At 40.8% G+C, this 22907-nt stretch overlaps 1 protein-coding gene across 2 annotated transcripts in view; it reads right to left on the bottom strand.

Moving 5' to 3' along the window:
• The window catches only part of SLC39A10 (solute carrier family 39 member 10), a 75919-nt gene extending 59428 nt beyond the window's left edge, over window positions 1–16491 (bottom strand). Inside the window, exon 1 of one of the 2 annotated variants that reach the window (XM_048868447.2) lies at window positions 16325–16491. In XM_048868447.2, the coding sequence (XP_048724404.1) occupies window positions 16325–16420 (96 nt within the window). In that variant the 5' untranslated portion in view covers window positions 16421–16491. The remainder of the gene's footprint in view (window positions 1–16324) is intronic. The other variant, XM_048868446.2, reaches the window with a different exon arrangement.
• Window positions 16492–22907: the final 6416 nt, after the last annotated feature.

The raw sequence follows: 22907 nt of genomic DNA, 5'->3' as shown, positions 1-22907 counted from the left end.
TACTGTAGCAAAAAGATGGCAAACTCTGTTCTTCAGCGTGTTTATTTTGTGCACATGTGAGCACTCTGGGTCTGGTGAATTTCAATGATTTTCCCTGAATAGTTAGTATCTCCCTTTCTGAAATGAACCCTATAAACACAACAGTGAAGCAGGAAACTTGCACACATTTTTAAAAAGAATTTTCTTTTAAAAATAGATTGGGAAAAATCCTAACAGAACAGTTATTGGTCAATTTAAAAACATTCAAGTTAAGCGTTCCTTTAACTATGCAACTACCTACGTGCACTTCCCATGGGCCCATCACCATGTTACTGTACATTCTACTGACACACATCATGATTGGTTGGAGAAAGCAAGTTAGACAATGCATTATGATTAAAGCTGCGAGTCTTTCACAGAGGTCACGGACTCCATGACTTCTGCAGCTGCAAGCGTAGCTGACCCCAGGGCTGCCGGAGCAGCTGGGGTGGCCCTGGGACCAGCCGCACTGGCAGCTGCTCCAGCAGTCCCAGGCAACTGGTTCCAGGTGCTGCCCCGGAGCACCGGGTCCAGGAGCAGTGGCGGTAGAGCCTTGGGCTGCCCCCTGCCTGGTGCAGTGGTGGCGGGAAGGGCTGGCTCTACCTTTTTTGCTGCCCCAAGCGGCAAAGGAAAATGCTGCTGAAGAGAGAAGTGGAGGAGCTGCCGCCCCGCCGAAAGCCGCCTCAGTGCCGCCCTTTCCCGTTTGCCGCCCCAGGCACCTGCTTGCTAGACTGGCGCCTAGAGCTGGCTCTGGTAACGGGGCCCCGGGGTGCCTCCACACACATAAGCAGCAGTGACCACCGGAGTACCACACCCCTTCCTCCCCCCGCAGCACCTGAGATTTAGTTAGGGGTATTTTTAGACTTTTTGGTTATTGCCTGTGACCTGTCCTTGACTTTTACTAAAAATACCTGTGACTAAACTGTAGACTTAATCATGATTCATTAGCTTATATGATCAATTTGGAAAGATAACTGTAAGATAATTAGATGCATCTATTCTAGACTAGTCTTCTGCATGTAATTTGATCCACTGTAAGTGGCTGGCTTATACTGTAATTCTGCATATTCATTTTCTGCTTCTGGTACCACTCCCTGATAAGAGTACAAAGGCCAGATATGAACTGCCTCTCCCTTCACTATGATCACATTTTTAAAGGATTTTGGTTCCCCAACGCTACCTGCTGAAGTAATTCCATGTCATCATGCTAATTGCCTTTCTGAGACTGTGATACTAAGATATACGTAGAAATATTTCCTCTTCTACTCCTGGAGCCACTTAACTCTGTCTCTTCCCTCCTTCAGTCATTATTTTGCACTTTGGGGGCCTTCTCAACTTTGCATGATTTTGTCTCCTACTCCAAGGCCAGATGAAATCTCTAGTCTGTTTTCATACAATTTTATTAGTGGCTCAATCCAGTTCTATAGGGAAAGACAACTGTCCACTAAGTCTCTAACACTTTGACAGTACCAGGCAGTGGTTCCCAGTGCAAAGCCTGGCATTAATAATTTTAGTCAATGACAACTGAATAGGTACTGATAACAGACTGTGCCTGACAATTTTGGACAGAAATTTAAACCCGACAATTCAAGGATTTTTGTTTCAGCAGAACATCAAGACATGATGTAACTAACATGTACAATGAGTAGTTCATTTTCTTCTTTTTAAAGATAGATAATTGGCAAGATTATTTAAAAAGCAAGTCAAATGTGTTAACATAGCAAAAATATCCCAAGTAAGCAGGAGCTTTCAGAGGCATATTCTATTAAATTTGCCACGTTTAAAACCCTGCCTTATCTTTTAGCTTTCATATCACTTCCCCTATGGATCACCAAGTTCCTGCTTTGAAAGAGATCCCTGTAAGCTCTTCATACTGATCATGAAACTTGGTGAAGGCTGGAGTCTGACCATAACTTAAGTGGCATGTGTGCTATTTATTACAATATTGCATAATTTGAAAGCTTTTTTAAACACAAAATATTTAAGAATTCCAGAACTTTAACATGAACTGCTTTCTATTATTCTAAACTTTTTTATTATTCCATAGGTAGACTCTTCTCTGCTACAGTTTAATGACAACAGAAAAGATCTTTCCAAGTAGCAAACAGCAAATCAGAAAGGCCTGGATCTCATGGACCTTCTTTTAAAAAAAACAGGAAGGGTTTTTCTGTTTATTTTTTGTCCCTTAATTATTTTCCCTTGTTATTTTGAGCATACCACACTTTTCTGCAGTTCTCGTGTGTCAGATGCATTTGCAAATCATCTATAGAAGTGTTTTAAATCAATGGGTTAAACTGTAACAACTGATAACTTTTTTTTACTTAAATTAAATATAGATTTATTTAAAAAAATAAGCCTATTAAAATTAGGTTTGAAGTTGACAACCCATGTTAAGGCCTAAATCTATTAAAATCATTTAAATTAAATTAAAAAAAATCACGTAGTACATAGTTGCTGCCAAGTTTTAAAGAAAGTCAAACCACGAAAATGGTGAAGTGAAAATGGTGAAAATGGCTACGCACCTGAAACCAGAGTTTGCTGAAGTGCTAAACCAACTTTCTACAGCGGTAACCTCTTCTACAGGTGCACAGAGAATATTTTCTTCATTTCAGTTTATTCAACTAGTTCAGTTGACTAGTTCACTCAAGTTAAGAAGTCAATTTGGAGTTGAAAAAGGAGAAAAGTCTGTTTTCTTCTTCCAATCTACAAGTAAAAACTAAGGCCTTGGCTACGCTTGCGAGTTACAGCACAATAAAGGAGCCCCGGGCACTCTAGCTCCCTACCCATCTACCACACTGGCAAGGCACGTAGAGCGCTCTGACTCCGCGGCTACAGCGCTGTTGGTGCTCAACCTGAGTGGAATAACGTTTGCTGCGCCTCCGCTGGAGCGCCACGGCGCCAGTGTGAACAAGGTGTTGCATTACTGCGCTCTGATTGACCTCTGGAAAGTCCCATAATCCCCTTAAGTCAAGTGGCCACTCTTGCCATTGTTTTGACCTCACTGTAGGAATGCGGATATGCCCTTTCAAAGCTCAGTTTCTGACAGCTGGCTGCTTATCTGCTCCGGGACAAAGGAACCATTACTGAGGAATGCCGCTTGCTTTGAGCGAGTGAGAGGCGGGGGGAGGTCTGCTGCTGTCTGAACTTATAAGACAGCATGCCGACACCCTCTCAGCCCCTCAAAAACCCACTCTCTCTCTCCCTCCACATACATACAACACACTCCCTGTCACTATCCAGCCCACCCCCCGCATTTGAAAAGCACGTTGCAGCCACTTGGATGGTGGGATAGCTATCACCACGCACTGCCCTTTGTGGCGTTGCAAGAGCTGCTAATCTGGCCACGCCAGTGCGCTTCCAGCTGAGAGTGTAAACACTCGGCAGCGTTTTCCCTGCTGTGTTCTCCCAAGGCTGGTTTAACTCCCAGCGCTCTACAACTGCAAGTGTAGCCCTGCCTAAGTGTGAAAGGATGAGATTTACTAGTTTTAAAATCTTGAAGGGCATTGATCAGAAATAATCAGTTCAATTCACTAACTACTGGCAATATTTCCTTTATTTAATAAACCAGTTAATTTTAAATACAAAGCACGTTTTGATAAAGTTTTTTCTTATGTTTCCAGCTTATTTAATAAAAATCAATTAAAATGCTTCTGTGCATTTTATTTGAATGTGTTTCCATCCAAATAGAGCTTGACACTAATCACAAGTAAAAAAAATTAATCATCACATTATTCACCATTTTTGAAAATAATAAAAAATGTAAAAATTAGGAATCTGAATCAACGTATGTTAAATTACATAACTGTTTAAATGGCTGGCAAAAAGCACCACCAAATTTAATGTAATGGTTATATTTAGCTGCAAATCAACATGTTTTAATGATTATCAATGAGAATTAGCTTTCCTTTAGGAAAATAATTAAAACGTACAAATGTAAAACATGATTAAAACCCATTATGTAAATCAAGGTTTCCTGCTTGCTGATTTAAATCACGATAAAAACTGGTAATGTAAATTGCTTTGATTTAAATCAATCTGCCCTGTGTTCAATCTTTATGATGCTATCAAACGTTGCACATAAAGAATCTTCTTAATATAAGTCCACCACACATCTAAAGTTTAGTCTAATTATTACATATAAGTATACTATATATATATACTGAGAAATGCTGAGCTCTCTCAACTACCACTGGTGCCGAAGATGCTTAACACGTTGTAGGAGGTGCTCAGCTCCTGAGAGTACCACACCCATATTTTCTGATTTCTATACGTATTAAAGTGCATAATAGGTTATTTTATTCTACTCATCCTATCACAGAGCCACTTCATTAACTTTTTGTGCTATCTGTTCACTGAAATAATTTGTCCCTCTCATCAGTCTGCGTCACTGCCAGATTAAAGTTACAACCTGTCCCTCTGCATAGGTCATCTATTTGGAGTAGAAACAGCAAATGTCTAGCTACTGACACCTTAGTTCTCAATGGAACTTTGACTCCAAGGCCTGGAAAAATCCCATAACCTGATGCCCTAGATAATTATGTTACGGTTGGACTACTATTTTTAGTAAATTTCACATGCCTAGCAGATTATCATATCTTCAGCCAATGTAACAGTGTGTTAAGTACAAAGTGTAAAAAATAGGAGACAAAGGACACCTCAGGTTCTCTTACTGTCTCAAATTTTCTCATTAATGATTTAAATATTAAGAAATTCTCAGTTAAGCTGCTTGTATTTTCTGCATCATTCAGATTGCAGCTTTACAGATAAAGTAAATTCGGCATTAAAAAATAGTTACCTTTCGGAGTAGATGGTAGCAGGAGAAAATTTCTTGGATAATACTTTGGTCATTACCAGGCAGTCAAAGGAAAGTATTTGTTGAAGGCATCAGAAATTCAAACGTCCTTCTCCACCGCCCCCTTACCCACCCATCCAAAAGCATATGTGGACTAAGGTTGGAAAGTGTACTCAGTGAAAAGCATAATACATCAGGGATCATCATGGTGTTCTTTCATCACTACTGGAAGTTACTGTAAAGTACAAGATTACATAAATGATACTGACCAAAATTAAGTAACAATCCCATAATTACAGGTTTCAGAGTAACAGCCGTGTTAGTCTGTATTCGCAAAAAGAAAAGGAGTACTTGTGGCACCTTAGAGACTAACCAATTTATTTGAGCATGAGCTTTCGTGAGCACACGGTATGCATCCGATGAAGTGAGCTGTAGCTCACGAAAGCTCATGCTCAAATAAATTGGTTAGTCTCTAAGGTGCCACAAGTACTCCTTTTCTTTTTGCGAATCCCATAATTGTTCTAGCCCTTGTGTATTTGTATAATATTTATCTGACACACAGCTAGGTATATGTCTGCTTCCTTGAATTGAAATAACTATCTCCCTTTGAGAATCCCCTTGTTATAAAATGTAATTAACACCTTGCCTTAGAAGGTAATTTCAAACCTATATTGTGAATTTAAACTAATCAAGTTAGAATAAAAGAGTAATCTAAATTTCTGTACAATTCCTTTGTAGATGCTGTGAAAACACTCTCCAAGGAAATGACACTTTGTATATTTCAATTTTACTACTAGATTGAAAATGTTAATAGTAGTATGTTGTCTTAAGCACAATTGCATTTTTGGAGTTACTTTCCTAGTTCAATTTTAATATGTAATAACAGGAAAGCATGAACTTAAAAAAAAACAAACACACAAAACGTTCTACACACCATACAAAAAATTAGTGCCCCTTAATGAATGATTAAGTTTTATTACTTTATGAGCCAATATTCCTGTCCAAAGATTAAAAGTACCATAAATTCTTTGCTCTCTTATAAGAAAGATGTTAAATCAACATATGTAGCCCTTTTTGCACTGGAAATCCTGAAAAAGAGTGCCAGAAGTCAAAGAATGTATTTTGAAGACAACTAAAATATTTTTACAATATTTAACTAGAACCACTTACTTCTGGTGTAATACAATCATTTTATATCACTAATTTAATTATATAAGTACAAAATAAAAACACTTATTTTCAAGTATATAATTCACAATAATTAGCTTCAGCTACTGTCATTTTTAAAAGTCTTAAAATATCCCCTTACCATAACTCATCCGACTAAGAGCATTCATGCAGTTTCTTAATTCCAAGCATCATAAACACTTTTACACATTCCTCTCTGCTTTATTCAAACATATCATGTGCTCAGTGAAGTCACTTGACATAAGGATTGTGCCATGAATCCACTAAACAAAAAATGAACCTCTTTTGGTACTTTAGATTTTTATACTTCAAGAGTCAGAAATGCATATACCTTCCTCTTGACTAAGAATCTATGAATTCTAGTAGCACAATATATTTTGTCTTATTTTATGTACATTCCCCTCATGCTATGGCAATGAGTCTCAATACAAGAAACAAGTAAGAGAGTTTCCCTGTGATGAAAATGTGAACAAAATAACCAAATGTACAATATATTCACAAACATTTAGATGTTAGCTAAGGGCAGACCATCATCAACAACTAATTTCTGTCATTGTCTATGCATACAGATTCCATTCACTTCAATGAAGATACGTAAAAGTAAATGAGAGTAAAGGACAAATGAATAATCCAAAGACTGCTGAACAAAATATAGAGCCTCCTCTAAATAACTACCAGTACTTCAAATACAGCCCAGGTTAGTAGTGAACCAAGTCTTTCGTCTACAGGTAGTCTAGATTGGAGTAAGAGACCCACGACAGCTGGGACTGGCCCGGGTCAGCTAACTCAGGCTTGCAGGGCTAAAAACTACAGCATAAACATTCAGGCTTCGACTGGAGCCTGGGCTCTAGGACCCTCCCTCTCGTGGAGTCCCAGAGTTCAAGCTCCAGTCCAAACATGTACACATTTACTTTACAGCCCACAGCACAAGCCCTAGGCCATCCACAGGTGTTTGATTGCTGTGTCACAGATGTCCCCAATGTATCATACAGTACATGAAATAAGTGAACTATATTTTAGCATAAAAATCTAGTGAGGCAAGCTGTCCACATCACAAAACACAGCCATTGCAACTGAAACTAGCTAGCATACTAATTAAGTGTTAAGCAGAGGCCAATAATTAGGATGGTAGGATACTGAATTATCCTTTTACCCCTACAAGTGGTCCCCCTACAGATCACTGCTCAGGTGGGTTGAGGGAGCAGTAAGTAGAAGAATTCTCTTTCCACGACTGTCAATCTGGCACCCTCCAGGACTAAATTCATAGGTAGGGTTTTTAGGTTATGAAAAAAATTATTAAAAACCTAGATATAGAGTACTCAGTTTAAGCATTTAAGGAAGCTTTTTTGGTTTAGTTTGCATTCAGTATGAAATGAGGAAGTGCCACTGTTCGGCACTGTCAGCCAAGTAGATCTAGAGGATTGTCTACCAGCCACCATCATAGAAAACATACAGCTGTTTGTGTAGGATACTTGCCCTGTAGAGAAGACTGCTAATTAATACATTCATAGCTGTAGAACAGACATACTGCTACCATTATGAGCAACTTCATAACCAGACAGCATTGGATGAATGGCACTATTTAGCTCCACTTCAAATGAAAAACCAGTATTAAGATGACACACTAATGCAGCTCTCAAAAAAAAAAAAAAAAATCACAAACTGAATTTGATCATTCTATTTACATCTCTGTTAAAGAATGCTTTAAATAAAATTAAAGCAAGTTACATTTTCTTTGTGCTACATATAGCTTGGACTATCAATACTAAAAATGACTACATGCACTATCATTGCCAATTAGATCTACTATAGGGAAAAGCTATTTATTAGATACTAATCAATTATCAGCAGTACATCAGATTACATTTCCAGTTATCATGCATAACTCACAGGATTATTTTAATCCATTCAGTAGTGACCACAGCACTGTAGCCCTGAATGAAAGGCTAACAGAGCTCTGTTTACATAACTACTGAAAGTTGGGTGATCACTGCACATTCACATGATGACAGGGTCAATGTGGACTTCACGTTTTTAGCATTTAGTTAGTAGCACTTGCCAGCAGCAACAGTTAGGATCTCTCACAGTTTCCACTATTAATCTCTATTTTTGAAGTGTCTATAACCTGGACTAAAATCTGACATTAGGCCTCCGTTGAAGCACCTATTTTTATACAAGCTATTGGACTTCTATATAAATAAAATCCCCACATATTTACTTTTAATTATTTAAAAATATCTAGTAGGATATTGTAACCTTACAACTGGGCACAAAAAAAAGTCTAGAAATATTTCAACTAATAGAGTGAGTCAGTCACATATTTTGGACATAGGCATAGTCATTCATCAACTTCCAGTAAAATGTGACCATTAGATTTCAGATCACCTAGATTGGCAAACAAATATCAGTTATGACTATTTACATCTCTGTTAAAGAATGCTTTAAATAAAATTAAAGCAAGTTACATTTTCTTTGTGCTACATATAGCTTGGACTATCAATACTAAAAATGACTACATGCACTATCATTGCCAATTAGATCTACTATAGGGAAAAGCTATTTATTAGATACTAATCAATTTTTGGCAAAAAAAAAAAAAAAAGTCTCCCCACCATTTAAAGATCTTGAGCTTTGTCCCTGAAGAACAGTTCGCAGCTGAAAGGTTATGGAGGCACAACATAAAGGAACAATCAGGCGAGTTACATGGTTCTAGCCCAAACTGATTTTTCTAGTTTGAGAGTGTTTAATATGTTTTAAACATCTTTAAAATCTTTTTTTTTACTTTGCTTAACGTTAAGAAGGTATAAGTGTCAATACAAATGACAGCACATATTATCTAAAGCATAGACACTAAAAATGCATTCACTAGGCAATGACAATAAAAAGCTTTCGCTGGGAAGTAGGCGGGGCCATTAGTAATAGAATGATCCTGGAGATTTTCTCATTAGATTCACAATAGCTGAAAAATTCTGAAAAGCAGCAGTGAAATTGACAAGGGCCTGTTAGCTTTACTTTGCTGCTGATCCCAAACTGTTCTGGGAGTCTGCTTTCTCCACTCCCTTCATCCAAAAGAATTCCCAGCAGTGGCAGAAAATTCTCTCTACTTTTATGTTCATGGTTTTTCAAGAAGCAGCAGAGTGAAAATTACAAGATAAACTAAGATAGCTTCAGGTTTTTTTTGTTTTGCCTCAGTAAAACTGGACTCATTCTCTTCAGCATCGTGGTACTGCTCCTCTGAAAGCTATGAGCCATAGCAAAGACATTTTTCAGAGTAGCCGCCGTGTTAGTCTGTATTCGCAAAAAGAAAAGGAGTACTTGTGGCACCTTAGAGACTAACCAATTTATCTGAGCATAAGCTTTCGTGAGCTACAGCTCACTGCATCGGATGATGAAGCTCACGAAAGCTTATGCTCAAATACATTTGTTAGTCTCTAAGGTGCCACAAATACTCCTTTTCTTTTAGCAAAGACATTAAAAGTGATAGCAGGAGGAAGACTAAGGGCATGTCTACAGGTACAGTGCTGCTGCGGCTGCACCTCATCTGGTAAAGATGCTCTATACTGACTGAAGCACTCTCTCCCATTGGCATAATAAAACCACCCCCGTGAACTGCAGAAGCTATATTGGCCCTCCGATATGGCGCTGTGCACACAGTCACTTATGTTGCTCAGCGGGGTGGTTTATTCATCCCCGAGTGACATAAATTATGCCGATATAAGCTGTAGTATAGCCATAGCCTAAAACTCACCATTCTTTTCCAGTAGCTGGAGGAAAGCTGGAGTAGTTCCTCCTCCTTTACAGCAGGCGGGGGTCAGAAGGAAAGACATGGGACATGGAGAGGTGGGGATTAGAGGGGTAATGCAGCAGCTAGTAAACGGAGAAGAGAGAATGAGTTCCAAATCTAGTCAGGCCCCTTATAAACCAAGATTGGGCATGGACCAGATACACCAGCCTGCAAACAATCCCACTGAGTCTCCCTTCCAGAAGCTAGGGGAGAGGCACTGGGGTTTCTCCTGCCAATCTTCCGTTGGCTTCTGGTTTTTAGAGGTCTAGTAGATTTTTCCCATCTTGATTATCACATAATGTGGTTAAAGCAAATGTGACCTAGAAGATGCCAGTTAAAAAACAAAGATAAAAATGCTGCTGTTATAAGAACCATTTTCTCCTTTCACACCCCTGATTTTATTCATACTATAGACTAGCTCCATATGAAAAAGAAACACACACGAAAGTAGAATCTCAGTATGGAGTCAAAATCATTTCTCTAAGGGCTTGTCTGCACTGGCACTTTACAGTGCTACAACTTTCTTGCTCAGGGGTGTGAAAAAACACCCCTGAGCGCTGCAACTTTCAGTGCTGTAAAGTGACAGTGTAGACAGTGCCCCAGCACCGGTAGCTATCCCCCTCGTGGAGGTGGATTTTTTATAGCGCTCTCTCCCAGCGCTATCCCGCCACTACACAAGCCATGTTAAAGCGCTGCCGCGGCAGCACTTTAATATTGCTAGTGAAGATGTGACCTAAGCCTCTGAATGAAAGAGCTCTTCTCCTTTGGCAGATACATGCTTCAGGCCGCATCGTTGCTGGCATCTTTTGTTAAGTGGTGCCTCAACACTTTTTGTTGTTGACCCGGGGTACACTTTATATAAAATCTCAGCTATAGTTTGAAAAAGAACAAACAAATTTCTACATTAACTATATAAGACCTTTTCCTCTCTTTTTGAATCCTTAGATATTGCTTGCGGCCTTTCACCTACAGATTAATAAGTGTTAATTGGCTATGAAGTTTTTGTTGTGACAAATACTATAACAAGAAAACATGATGAATGCTCCCTATACGCTGGTAACTAAATTTAAGGGGCAAGTTTTTAAAAGCTGAGTTGGACTCCGCAAAATAAAACATACAAGTCACATTGGCCTTCCACAGCAGGAGCAGTGCACATTAACAGCTTCCACACAGAAAGGATTCTTAAAACTGAAGGAAGAGTTTCCCTTTGTCCCTGAAGTTTGATTCTGTGAAAACATGTTATTAAAAGAAAACAGAAATCAGGAGTACTGGCAATTTCTTTTTCTTCTTTGCAACGTTACTGACATTCTCAAGGATGTTAAGAGAAAGGGGGCAGGGGTAATCTCCTTTGAGAATTCTGAATACTTGTTATAGGAAAGTGCCAGACAATTGTGGAAGTATGAAAATACTTTCTGCATGGTTAAAGTTACTATAGAAAAGAAAATAATATTTGGTTCTCGTCCCTATGCTAATGTTTTCAGTACTCCCCAAAAGACAGCTAAAGACATTTAGGCTCCCATATTTTCAGTCACAGGCAAACTGAAATGGGAGATTAAATTTAATGACTCAGATTGAGCAAAATAGCACAAAAACAGATTATTTTTATGTACACCATTCTCCTATTGTCTTACAAAAATTTCACATGTATACCTCTTTTCACGTTTAGAGTACTTTGTAACCTATCTGATTAATCTTCTCAATCAGCCACTGTCATTCTTTCAGTAGATATTATCCCCCTTTTACAGATACGGAAATTGAGGCGAATATTGCAAATCCATCTTTCTTAGGCACAGTTAGGGCTAACCACATTATAGCCATTTGGACAATCAAAGTAAATGTAACCAAATGACCAAATGTAACCAAATGTAACCAAATTTATACTGCCTAGCCAGACAACTATGCACGGATATTCAATTTAAAGTATTAAATGTGACTGCTTGCCTCACTTGGCCAAATCCACACATTAAGTCTGCATCAGACAGAAAGTACCCACTACTATTATTCCTGTACATGCATGTTAGCTGGATTTGCTCCCCTCCCCCCTCCCCGACTCCCCCATTTCTCAATTTATGGTTTTCACAGTTTGACTAGGAATATCTGTTTATATATTATTGGTATTTCCTAAAAATACCAAGGGAATGAACTATTTATACTTGGGGACTAGCTACCACATGTGACCCAATATTCTGTTGCTGAAACCTTTTCCAAGACACTATACTGAAAAAGGTATACTTTTTATCCAAGCCACACTCATTTGGGTTCAAGGCTACTGATTAGCATGGGTTTCTTCCAGGTATTACAGTAGATTAAGGGGCACCATCAGAACTAGACTTTTTTAAAAACACATTTGCAAGTACATCTCTAATGGATCCCTAAATGCCTTCTGTTTTCTAAGAGTTTTTTTTCTCTCGTTAAATATAAGTTGTAGGCCAAATGTGACCTGACAGCATCTTATTGGTTGTTTGCAGTGTTGTTGTAGCCATGTTGGTACCACAATGCTAGAGAGAGAAAGTGGGTGAGGTACTATCTTTTACTAGACCAACTTCTGTTGGTGAAAGAGACAAGCTTTTGAGCTTGCACAGAGCTCTTCTTCAGACTGCCCAAACCTGAAGAAGAGCATTGTGTAAGCTTAAAATCTTGTTCACCTGCTGGTTTACACTTCCATGTTAAATTATTTTTAGTACTCTGGTAGATGGGATACTAGTTACCTACTGCATCCACCTTCCATAGACACTGAAGTACTTTCCCCTACCAAAAACCCACATGAGCTACATGAATTAAGTAAACTATGTATGATTTACAGCAGTGGGTCTCAAACTTTTGTACTGGTGACTCCTTTCACAAAGCAAGCCTCTGAGTGTGACCTCCCCTAATTAAAAACACTTTTTTAATATATTTAACACCATTATAAATGCTGGAGGAAAAGCGGGGTTTGCAGTGAAGGCTGACAGCTCTCGACATCCTCCCCGCACCATGTAACAAGCTCGCGACCCCTTGAAGGGTCCCAACCCCCAGGTCGAGAACCCCTGATTTACAGAAGAAAATCTACACACAGTTTTCAGGGTCTCTACTACTCATTCTTCCAAAAGTACATAGTTGCATTGTTTGACCAAGGAGACTAAATAAAAATTAAAGTTCTAACAACAAGGCTTAAGATTCAATAACATTTAAAAAAATATTTTGGACAAGGACATCTATTTCAAAACAAATTTGTTAATGAGAAAGTGCTACCCATTCTGCTACATTTGTTCTTTGACAATACTCATGGATGAATTAATTAATTCAGAAAGTTTTCTTACATTAGCATTCCTTTTAGACTAATATTCCACACACTAACAATTATACAAAAGAAGTTAGAAGTCCTTTTTGGGGATTAGAGTGGTATGTTTTATTTATCCTCCTCCCTTCCTCTTTCCCCCAAAAGAAATCAACCAAATCAACCAGTTTTCCAAGGATACACAATTAAATCTTTTTAAATTAGAAGCCATTCCTTTGGCAACCTCTTATTGTCTCCAAAAGAGAACCTATTAATGAAAAAAATTCCTTGGATAGTCTAATGAGTGTACTCACTTTGCAAATGTAATATTATCTATTTTTAATCATCTTGTATCACATTAGTTATTCTACATTGTAGCCCCAAAAAGAACATTTTTTAAAAAATTTAAAAAGCATACACTCTCTTTGAACCACTAATGTCAGTTGAAAGACCAACTAATTCTCAACTTCTAAACACTAACCAGATGTCTTCAATATGTATTTTTCAGTGCTGATTTCAGGCTGCCGCTCTCACATGGAAAAAGCATGGCATAGGGCTTGTCTACACTGCCAAGTTGTCGAAAAAACGTTTGTCTTTCATGGGTACTTTAAAAAGCGCCCCCTACCCCCGACAAATAAAAGTTTTTCTGTGGCAAGTGGCAGTGTGAACGCGGCTTTGTCGGCAGGAGCGCTGTCCTGCCGACAAAGCAAAAGCCGCTCTCAGGGCTAGAAGTATTTTGTCGGCACACATGCCAACGTTTAGCGACAAGGCTGCATCGACACAGTCTTGTCACTAAAAGCTGTGTGGCGTAGACAAATCCATGATGTTCTACTATGAGTAATTATTACACAAGAGTAGTTATTTAGGTTAGATGTGTGAAGCGTTTGTAGTGTTAGAAGCTAAAACTATACCTATCTTAACTTGAGCAGCATTTTGGGAAGAGTTATAGAACGGAGAGGTGAGAAAAGAGCTGCACAGACAAAATAGCTGAGAATGATAGAACTGAGAAGGCAAAGAAAAAGGGGGGGGGGGGGGCGGACAGAAGAGACTATTAAAAGAGTTGTATCCCACACAGCATCTCAACGTGATTTACTATCAGGGAGTAAAAAGAAAAGGAGTACTTGTGGCACCTTAGATACTAACCAATTTATTTGAGCATGAGCTTTCGTGAGCTACAGCTCACTTCATCGGATGCATACCTTGGAAACTGCAGAAGACATTATATACACACAGAGACCATGAAACAATAGCTCCTCCCACCCCCCTGTCCTGCTGGTAATAGCTTATCTAAAGTGATCATCAAGTTGGGCCATTTCCAGCACAAATCCAGGTTTTCTCACCCTCCCCCCCACACACACAAACTCACTCTCCTGCTGGTAATAGCCCATCCAAAGTGACCACTCTCTTCACAATGTGTATGATAATCAAGGTGGGCCATTTCCAGCACAAATCCAGGTTTTCTCACCCCCCCCCCCCCACTCCCATACACACACAAACTCACTCTCCTGCTGGTAATGCTTCCAGAAGAACCAGTTAAGGCACTGAAAAATGGAAAGCCTTTAACCATTTTCTAAAAGTTGTATGTAGTGTAGTTGTAGCCATGTTGGTCCCAGAATATTAGAAAGACGAGGTGGGTGAGGTTGTATCTTTTATTGGACCAACTCCTGTTGGTGAAAGAGACAAGCATTCAAGCCACACAGAGCTTGTCTCAGGCTTGGGCTGCAGCTCAGGGACCCTGTGAGGTGGAAGGCTAGCAATAGGTGTTTAATTGCTGTATCAACTTAACCTTATTTTTCTTTCCTGTATACCGCTTGTGACTGGGTGATTTTGCAGAAGCTGTCTCAGTGACAGTGACCAACCAAGTTTCCCTCACCTTCAACAGTCCCACTTAGATCTTGCTTTTTTGACTCTGTTCAAAGTTACACATAATTTACCTGAGATGCACCTCATGATAAGAAATTTCCCCAACAGAGCAAACCAAGAATATTAAACTGAAAAGTATAAACCCCACCCACTTCATTGTTCCCCCCCAAGTAAACATGACCTAGATATGATACTTAAGTTTCACCAACTCAGACTCCAAAATAGTGTTCCCTTCTATATAATTCTAAGGAAGGTAGTCCTTTGAAGCACATACTGCAGATGAGGCATAATGATGGCTGGTTGGGAAGGCCTAATATACACACTAATTTAGGGCAGGTCTACAATTAAAAACATTTCACTGGCACAGCTGCAGCAGGTTAGTGAAGATGCTATATGTAGATGGGAAAGCATCTCCTGTTCCTATAATGACAGGTTTCAGAGGAACAGCCGTGTTAGTCTGTATTCGCAAAAAGAAAAGGAGTACTTGTGGCACCTTAGAGACTAACCAATTTATTTGAGCATGAGCTTTCGTGAGCTACAGCTCACTTCATCCATCTCCACCAGAGGCAGTAGCAAGAGAAACTCTCCCTTTGACATAGTGCTGTCTACACCCGGGGTTAGGTTGATGTAACTGTGACACTCAGGAATGTGGATTTTTCCCACCCCCGAAAAACGTAGCTATGGTGATGTACGTTTATAATGCACACCTGGCTGTAGAGCTGAGAGCACAGGGAAACGGGCATGCAGCCTGGAGGCCAACAGCAAACGTTTGTTCCCCAGGGAAGAGGCCCACCCAGGCCAGTCACCCCCATGAAGCCCCCGCTGGAAGCTGGGTTTATTGCTATGGGGTGTGCAGGGAGCGCTTGGGGTTTCAGCCCCATTTGGGAACCTCCCCAACCCTGGTGACTACAGCTTGCAAAGCTGAGCCTGGTGCCCTTCCCCCGAGACAGCCCCTGGGGCGGCAATTCACAGCGGTGAGAAACCGCGCTCAGCCTTGCCACGACATCAGAGCGGTCACCTCGGTGCCTCCAGGGAGAGGCCTTTTGTGAAGCCCCCTCCCCCCCTTACCGGGCGGCTGCACTGGGCCGGGGGAGGGGGGGTTCCCGGGCCGCACCTGGGGGGAGGGGGCGTTTGCATGAGGGGGAGCCCTCACTGCGGCCGGAAGCAGTTTGGGACAGACTCAATAGAGCAGCCCCCCCCCCCAAGCCCCTTCACTACGCCGGCCCCGCCGCCGCCGCTGCCGCCACGTGATGAGGCAGCGGCCGCCTCGCTGCCCCCCATATGCGGCTCTGCAGCCCGCGCAGGGACGGTGGCCGCTAGTCCCCCGCCTCCCAGCCGGCCCGGGGCCCGGCCGCCGCCTTCGCGGCAGCGCCGGCCGGTTGTGTGGGGGAGGGAATGTAAACAAATGGGGTTTTATAGCTACCTCACTCGAGTGCCGTGTGCATCTCCCTCTCCGCTCGGTACCAAACCGCCGGGGCGCCTCCTCCTCCGCTGCGGCCGTCCCCGCTACGCCATTCATCAAACACACTTACGCCGAGCCAGCCGCGGTCTGCACGCACACGGCTACCAACCATGCGCATAGGCTAGGCAACCACCTTGGCGGCTCGGCCTAGCCAATGCGGGCCCCCCGCCCCGCCCCCTTCTACGTAAACGGCGTAGCACACCCTCTGTTCTCTCCCCCCTCCCTCGGCATCTGAGCTCATCGCCCGTCTGCTCAGGAGGCAGAAGCGCATGCGCCGTCTGGCAAGTCCGCCGGATGCTGCGCTGCCCTCAGGGCTCCCTGTTGCGGGGCTGGCGCGCGCCTGCTGGGGGCGGCACGTGAGACCCCCCCCCCGCGCGCGGCCCCGGCGGGGAGAGGGAGCCGCAGGCCCCGTACGGCCGCGGGGGGGGGGGTGAACGTACCCAGCCCCCTCTGCCCGCAGGAGAGACGCTGGGGTTGGGCGCCGCGCGAAGGGGCTAGAGAGCGGGACGGAGCGTCGCCAGGCGCCCGCCTGCCCCCGGGGCAGCGCCACCCAGGCTGCGGCCTTCCCCGCAGCCGGGCTCCTTCGCCGGGCTGGGTTTCAGTTTCGCCTGGTCTGCGGCCCGAGTTCAGCAAAATGGGAGGTTTTAAACGAAGGTGGTTGAACCGGTGCCGCTTGGGGGGGGGTCCTGGTGCGGCGGGGGGGAGAGATACTCACAGATCACTTTAAAGCGGGCGTGCCGGATTTGGCCTTACCCCGGCCCGAGTTGCGACCCTAAAGCGCTGTTTTAATTTGGCAGATGCAGCGGTAGTTGAGCTAGATCGGGTTGTTCAATCCATTTAAATTAAACGGCTGCAACTTCTGCTTTGTCTGTACTTTGAATAGGAGAACAGTGTCACCTTCTCGACAGCTTTTACTGGAGACCCGTTCAAGCCACAGCACCAGGCTCCCTTAATTTGTGCTTCTCACGGCAACTCTGCATCGCACTCTTGTGTGCTGGGGTACAGTTGTACAGCTCAGTAGACTTAAATGAAGTTTTGCCCTTTTACACCAGCAGAATACTTGGTCCTTTTGTGAAAATTTAATTTAAATATTGCATAGATATTAGATTGTTTTACAATCCTTCTGCAACCAAAATTACCATTGACAGTTGGGAATGCAGAATGGAGTCCTATATCTGCTACCTGATATTAGAATTTGTTACTGGGCAATAACTCGGTATTTGCAAAGTGTATGTGATTGCAAGATTAATTTTTTGTCTGGGTATGGTTGCTTTTCCAGTTAAAGTCCAGGTCATCAAGCATTCTTATTTAAAAAAAAAAAAAAAAAAAAAATCATGACAGGTCAAAGCTGCTATTAGGTAAATTGAAACAAATATACCAAATGTGGACAGGTCCTTTCTTTTTTAAGGGGTGAGCTGTAGCTCACGAAAGCTCATGCTCAAATAAATTGGTTAGTCTCTAAGGTGCCACAAGTACTCCTTTTCTTTTTGCGAATACAGACTAACACGGCTGTTACTCTGAAACCAGTTTTGTACTGATTTAGCTGTAGATTTAACTGATGTATTAAATTGGTGCAACTCCCTGTGGAGGTATTTATACTGATATAAAGGGGAGAGTCTATACCAGTATAGTACAGTGTCATAGATTTACCCCATATAAGCTTATGCACCTTTATACTAGTATGACTGCCATGACAGTAAGAGGTTGCACCAATTTAACTACAAGCAGTTTCTAAACACACATTCATAGCTTTTAAGGTCAGAGGGAACCATTAAATCATTTAGTCTGATCTCCTGTATGTCACAGGTCATTCAGTTTCACCCACTTAACTCTGTATTGAGCTCATTTGGTGTTTGGCTAAAGCATATGTCACCTTTAAAGCAGCTTGGTTCATCCTGAGTGGCTTGAAAAGAAACTTTCTAATCTGTTCACAACCATTACACATGACTAGAAAGATTTTTCAAAGTGCTGTTTTAAGTGAATTCAAAGCAGCTTAAGTCCCAAACAGCTATTTTAAAAGCAAGAGATGCCACACTTTGGACTGCAAATAGTTGCAAATAGTCTCATGGAAGTCAATGATTACAATTTTATCATCAAACATTAAGCAATAAATATGCAGATAATTTTGAGGGGGGAAAATTATGCACATAAGCTGAAGTCAATGGTATTACTCATTTGTTTAAAATATATATATGCACACTTGGAGCCTTAGGGGCTGCACAGAGGCTTTTCTAAAAGTGTGGTCTATAGAAATCAGATAGAAAAACAACACTAAAAAGTCATTATTTAAAAAAACAAAACAGAAAACTGATTTTAAGAGAAACCTGGCAACCTAGCCAGAAGTCTAAGGGTGGAAAAAAGATGGGAAAAGCCACTGAAAATAGGCTTGCCATTTAGAAAAAGTCAGAGAAAACTTAAAATTTCATTTTAATTGAATACATTTTTATTTATTTTCCCCCTCAAAATGTTACGCACATCACTTAATATTTTAAGTGCCATAAGGATACACCTGCTATAGAGTAGTAGGAAGAAATTTAATTCAGCTACATATCTTGTAACGAATGTGTTCATTAACTAAAACTCCAGTCTTCATAAACCAGTGTGTAGTTTTGTATTGGATATTGATTTATAAAGATTAGATTTTGTTACTAGGTAACTACCTTACTATAAGGAAGCTAATTTTTCTTGTATATAGTCACATGTAAACATGTATCCCAGACTTCCTGGATTCAATGAGGATGTTGAACACTGACCAGATGGCTACAATGGCTACATAATGCTGATTGGGGCAGAGAAACTGAGAAACCAAAGCATTAAGTCCTACAAGCACTCAGTGTGCAGCGGCAGTCAAAAAAGTTAACAGAATGTTAGGAACTATTAGGAAAGAGAGAGATTAAAACAGAATACAGTATTTCATAATGCCACTAAATAAAACCACAGTACACCCACACCTTGGATTCAGCATGCGATTCTGGTCACCACATCTCAAAAAAGATATATTAAAATTGGAAAAGGTGCAGAGAAGGACAACAGAAATTATTAGGAGTATGGAACAGTTTCCATTTGGGGAGAAATTAAAAAAACTGGGATGTTCAGTCTGGAATGAAAAGGAGATGACAAAGGGGGAATATGATAGGGGTCTATACAATCATGAATGCTATGGAGAAATGAATAGGGAAGTGTTATTTACCTTTTCACATAACAGAAGAACTAAGGGTCATCCAATGAAATCAATAGGCATCAGGTTTAAAAACAAACATAAGGAACTACTACACACAATGGAAAGTCAACCTGCGGAACTCATTGCCAGAGGATGTTGTGAAGGCCAAAAGTATAACTAGGTTAAAAAAAAATTAGATAAGTTCATGGAGGATAGGTCCATCGATAGCTAATAGCCAAGATTATCAGAGATGCAACCCCATGCTCCAGGTGTCCCTGAAACTCCAACTGCCAGAAGCTTGGTCTGGACAAAAGGGGATGGATCAATCAAAATTCCCTGTTCAATGTCAGATGCTTCAGAGGGAATGGCCACTGACAGACAGTGGGCTAGGTGGACCATTGGTCTGACCCAGTATGGCCGTTCTTATGTTCTTAGAGCATTAAATGAAAATATATAGCAGTTGAGAAGCAATGTTATCTGTTTCTATAAAATTTGACTTATTTTACTGTAATAATTTTGTGATTTGCTTACATGAGAGATGACCAGTTGCAGTCAAAACAGTTTGGATTTTGGTGTTACAAAATTTTCTTCCTATGCTTCTTTTGTTCCTTCTCATTTTCTGTCTGCTCCTTCGCTTATTTCCTTTTACAGCTATTGAATACTTTTTTCAAATAAAATACGACATTAGTTTTTTGTTTCTATTCCCTAAGTACCCATGCCCTTTCCTACACTTTCAATAATTGTACAAACATCTTTGGTTGTATTTTATTCACTGTGACAGACTGAGCCAGAAGTCAGAGACATATTTAATTTCTGTAAGTCACTGTCAACCAGCCTGCTAGAGCAGTGGTTCTCAACCAGGGTATATGTACCCTGGGGGTGTATGCAGAGGTCTTCCAAGGGGTACATCAGTTCATCTAGATATTTGCCTAGTTTTACAGCAGGTTACATAAAAAGCACTAGCTAAGTCAATACAAACTAAAATTTCATACAGACTATGACTTGTTTATACTGCTGTATATACACACTATACACTGAAATGCAAGTACAATATTTATATTCCGATTTATTTTGTAACTATATAGTAAAAATGAAAAGTAAGCAATTTTTCACTAATAGTGTGCTTTTGACACTTGTATTTTTAAGTCTGATTTTGTAAGCAAGTCATTTTTAAGTGAGGTGAAACTTGGGGGCATGCAAGACAAATCAGGCTTCTGAAAGGGGTATAGTAGTCTGGAAAAGTTGAGAGCCACTGTGTTAGAGAGTTTCATAGAGACGTCATCTGGCAGGTTTAAGCTCAAGGAAATGAATAAACATGGGTAACGCTTCTGTAGCCTTCTCAAGCCACACTGGCCAAGCATAAAGAGGAATTTAGTAAAATGCTTGATCATCTGTTAAAAGAGCTTTGGCTCAGAAGTAAGTAGACAATAGCTGATCAGTAGCGTAGCAGAGGATAGCATATAAAGCATTCCCTCTTCCCTACTGAATAATCTCCTGGCCTGTAGCTGGAAATATGCTGTTCTAGTATAAGATTTCCAGTTTTCTTTCTATATATTTTCTGTTGTATCTGGTCTGTTGTTTTATTTACACTTCCTAACATTCACTGAGGCAGTGTGACGCACACTGTTTCACAATGTACAGGATGGGAATGATGCTGGGAGAGGACACTGGATACAGGGTAGGTAGAGAGTCCCCTTAAAAATTTTTATGTAGGTGTGCATCCGATGAAGTGAGCTGTAGCTCACGAAAGCTTTATGCTCAAATAAATTGGTTAGTCTCTAAGGTGCCACTAATACTCCTTTTCTTTTTGCGAATGCAGACTAACATGGCTGCTACGCTGAAACATGTAGGTGGGAGGCTTTCAGGGTGTACAATCCCTAGCATGAAGCTTGACTACTTGCACAAGTGGTTGTAAACTTTCAGTCTAGGGGACATCAAAGAAATGAGCAATGACGGGGATAGAGTTGGAGAGGGCCATACACAGACCTGTGTCTGGTGACCTTTTTGGGAACTACCCAGATACTGTTGTGAGAGCCTCAGAGGTAGTAGGCTTATTGGTGATCAGTTTTTAAGTGAAATTCTACTGTGAAAAGTGACTATGTAAAAGTGGCAACTTCAACAATTTACTCCCCATGCATATTCAGAGTCAGATCTGTTCACTATAGTGATAAAATTATGTTTTTGCTGCTTTTTAGTTCTATTAGCCCTGCTAAACTGAGTGAGCTTCAGATTGTATTCTATTTTGTCCCTCAGCAGAATTATTTACTATGTTCCAATCAGTTACCTGTGCAAACTCCAATGAAGATTTAAGGATACACAGATGTAACTGAGGAACTAATTTGTGCTACAGAGCCTTTGTTATATGCAAGCTGAAAAGAACCCAGTTTGAGTTTGCAGGGCTAGCCATTATTTGTAAGCGGAATTGGACATAGTATGTGAACAGGAATCTTCTCACTGTGCTAACTTTATTTTGTTAAATTATTTTCTTGTTGTTTTTCACATCCCATTTGCCTAATGTAACTACAAATTTGCTTTTATTGGACTTTAGGAGACATACATTCTGCTAGCATCAGGACTGTCACAGGATTCAAGATACAGGATCATACAGAATGAGAAAAGAGACCCACACCCAAATTTCTCTCAGACACATTTGTTTTGTCTCCCCTAAATCAAATACAAAGTAAATCTATACAGAAAGTACCTGTTTTTCCTCTTTGAGCATAGAAAAAAATCACAAAAGTTACAGAAGCAACTTCTTTAGTATGTTTCCTGCACAACTATGGTAAGTTTATATGACTAGTGCCTGGCTGTTGTCACCTAGTTAGTTAAAGACTAACTTCCAATGACAAGCGAGCAAAAGTAGGGTTCAGATACACGTAGGTACCTTCTAGGTTCAGTTTTGGAACAGTCTAATCATTAGGATTTTCTTTCAATCTCCCTAATGAGAAGTTCCTGCTGTGTTGGCTTTCCATTCTGATTACATCCATGTGAACATAAAATGGCATGCATAGATAGATACAAGTTTGCACCATCTATATATAAAAGTCAGCCTGACCCTGCTCCCGTTTAAGTCAATGGCAACCCCCCGCCCATTGATGACAGTGGGAGCAGGATGAGGCATCCCATGAGCATCTTTTCTTTGAGTGCCCAACCAATCGGTGCCGAGAAATCAATGGGAATTGTGAGCATTGAACACCTCACTGGACTGGACTCCATGCAGGACATGTTGTGATAAGACACTCACAAGGCCCAATTCTGCACTGACGTCTGTAGGAGTTCTAAGTGCAGCAGTAGCTAGGTGTCAGTAGTTACTGGGTATTTTCTGCCGGGCCAAGGCTGTGCTAGCTAGCTGGATAGGGCAGACTGGAAATTACATTAGAGTTC

This window comes from Caretta caretta, chromosome 11 (genome assembly GCF_965140235.1).
Source record: "Caretta caretta isolate rCarCar2 chromosome 11, rCarCar1.hap1, whole genome shotgun sequence".
Taxonomy (NCBI): domain Eukaryota; kingdom Metazoa; phylum Chordata; order Testudines; family Cheloniidae; genus Caretta; species Caretta caretta.
Note: the sequence above shows the minus strand (reverse complement) of the source record. Positions and strands in the feature narration are given on the sequence as shown.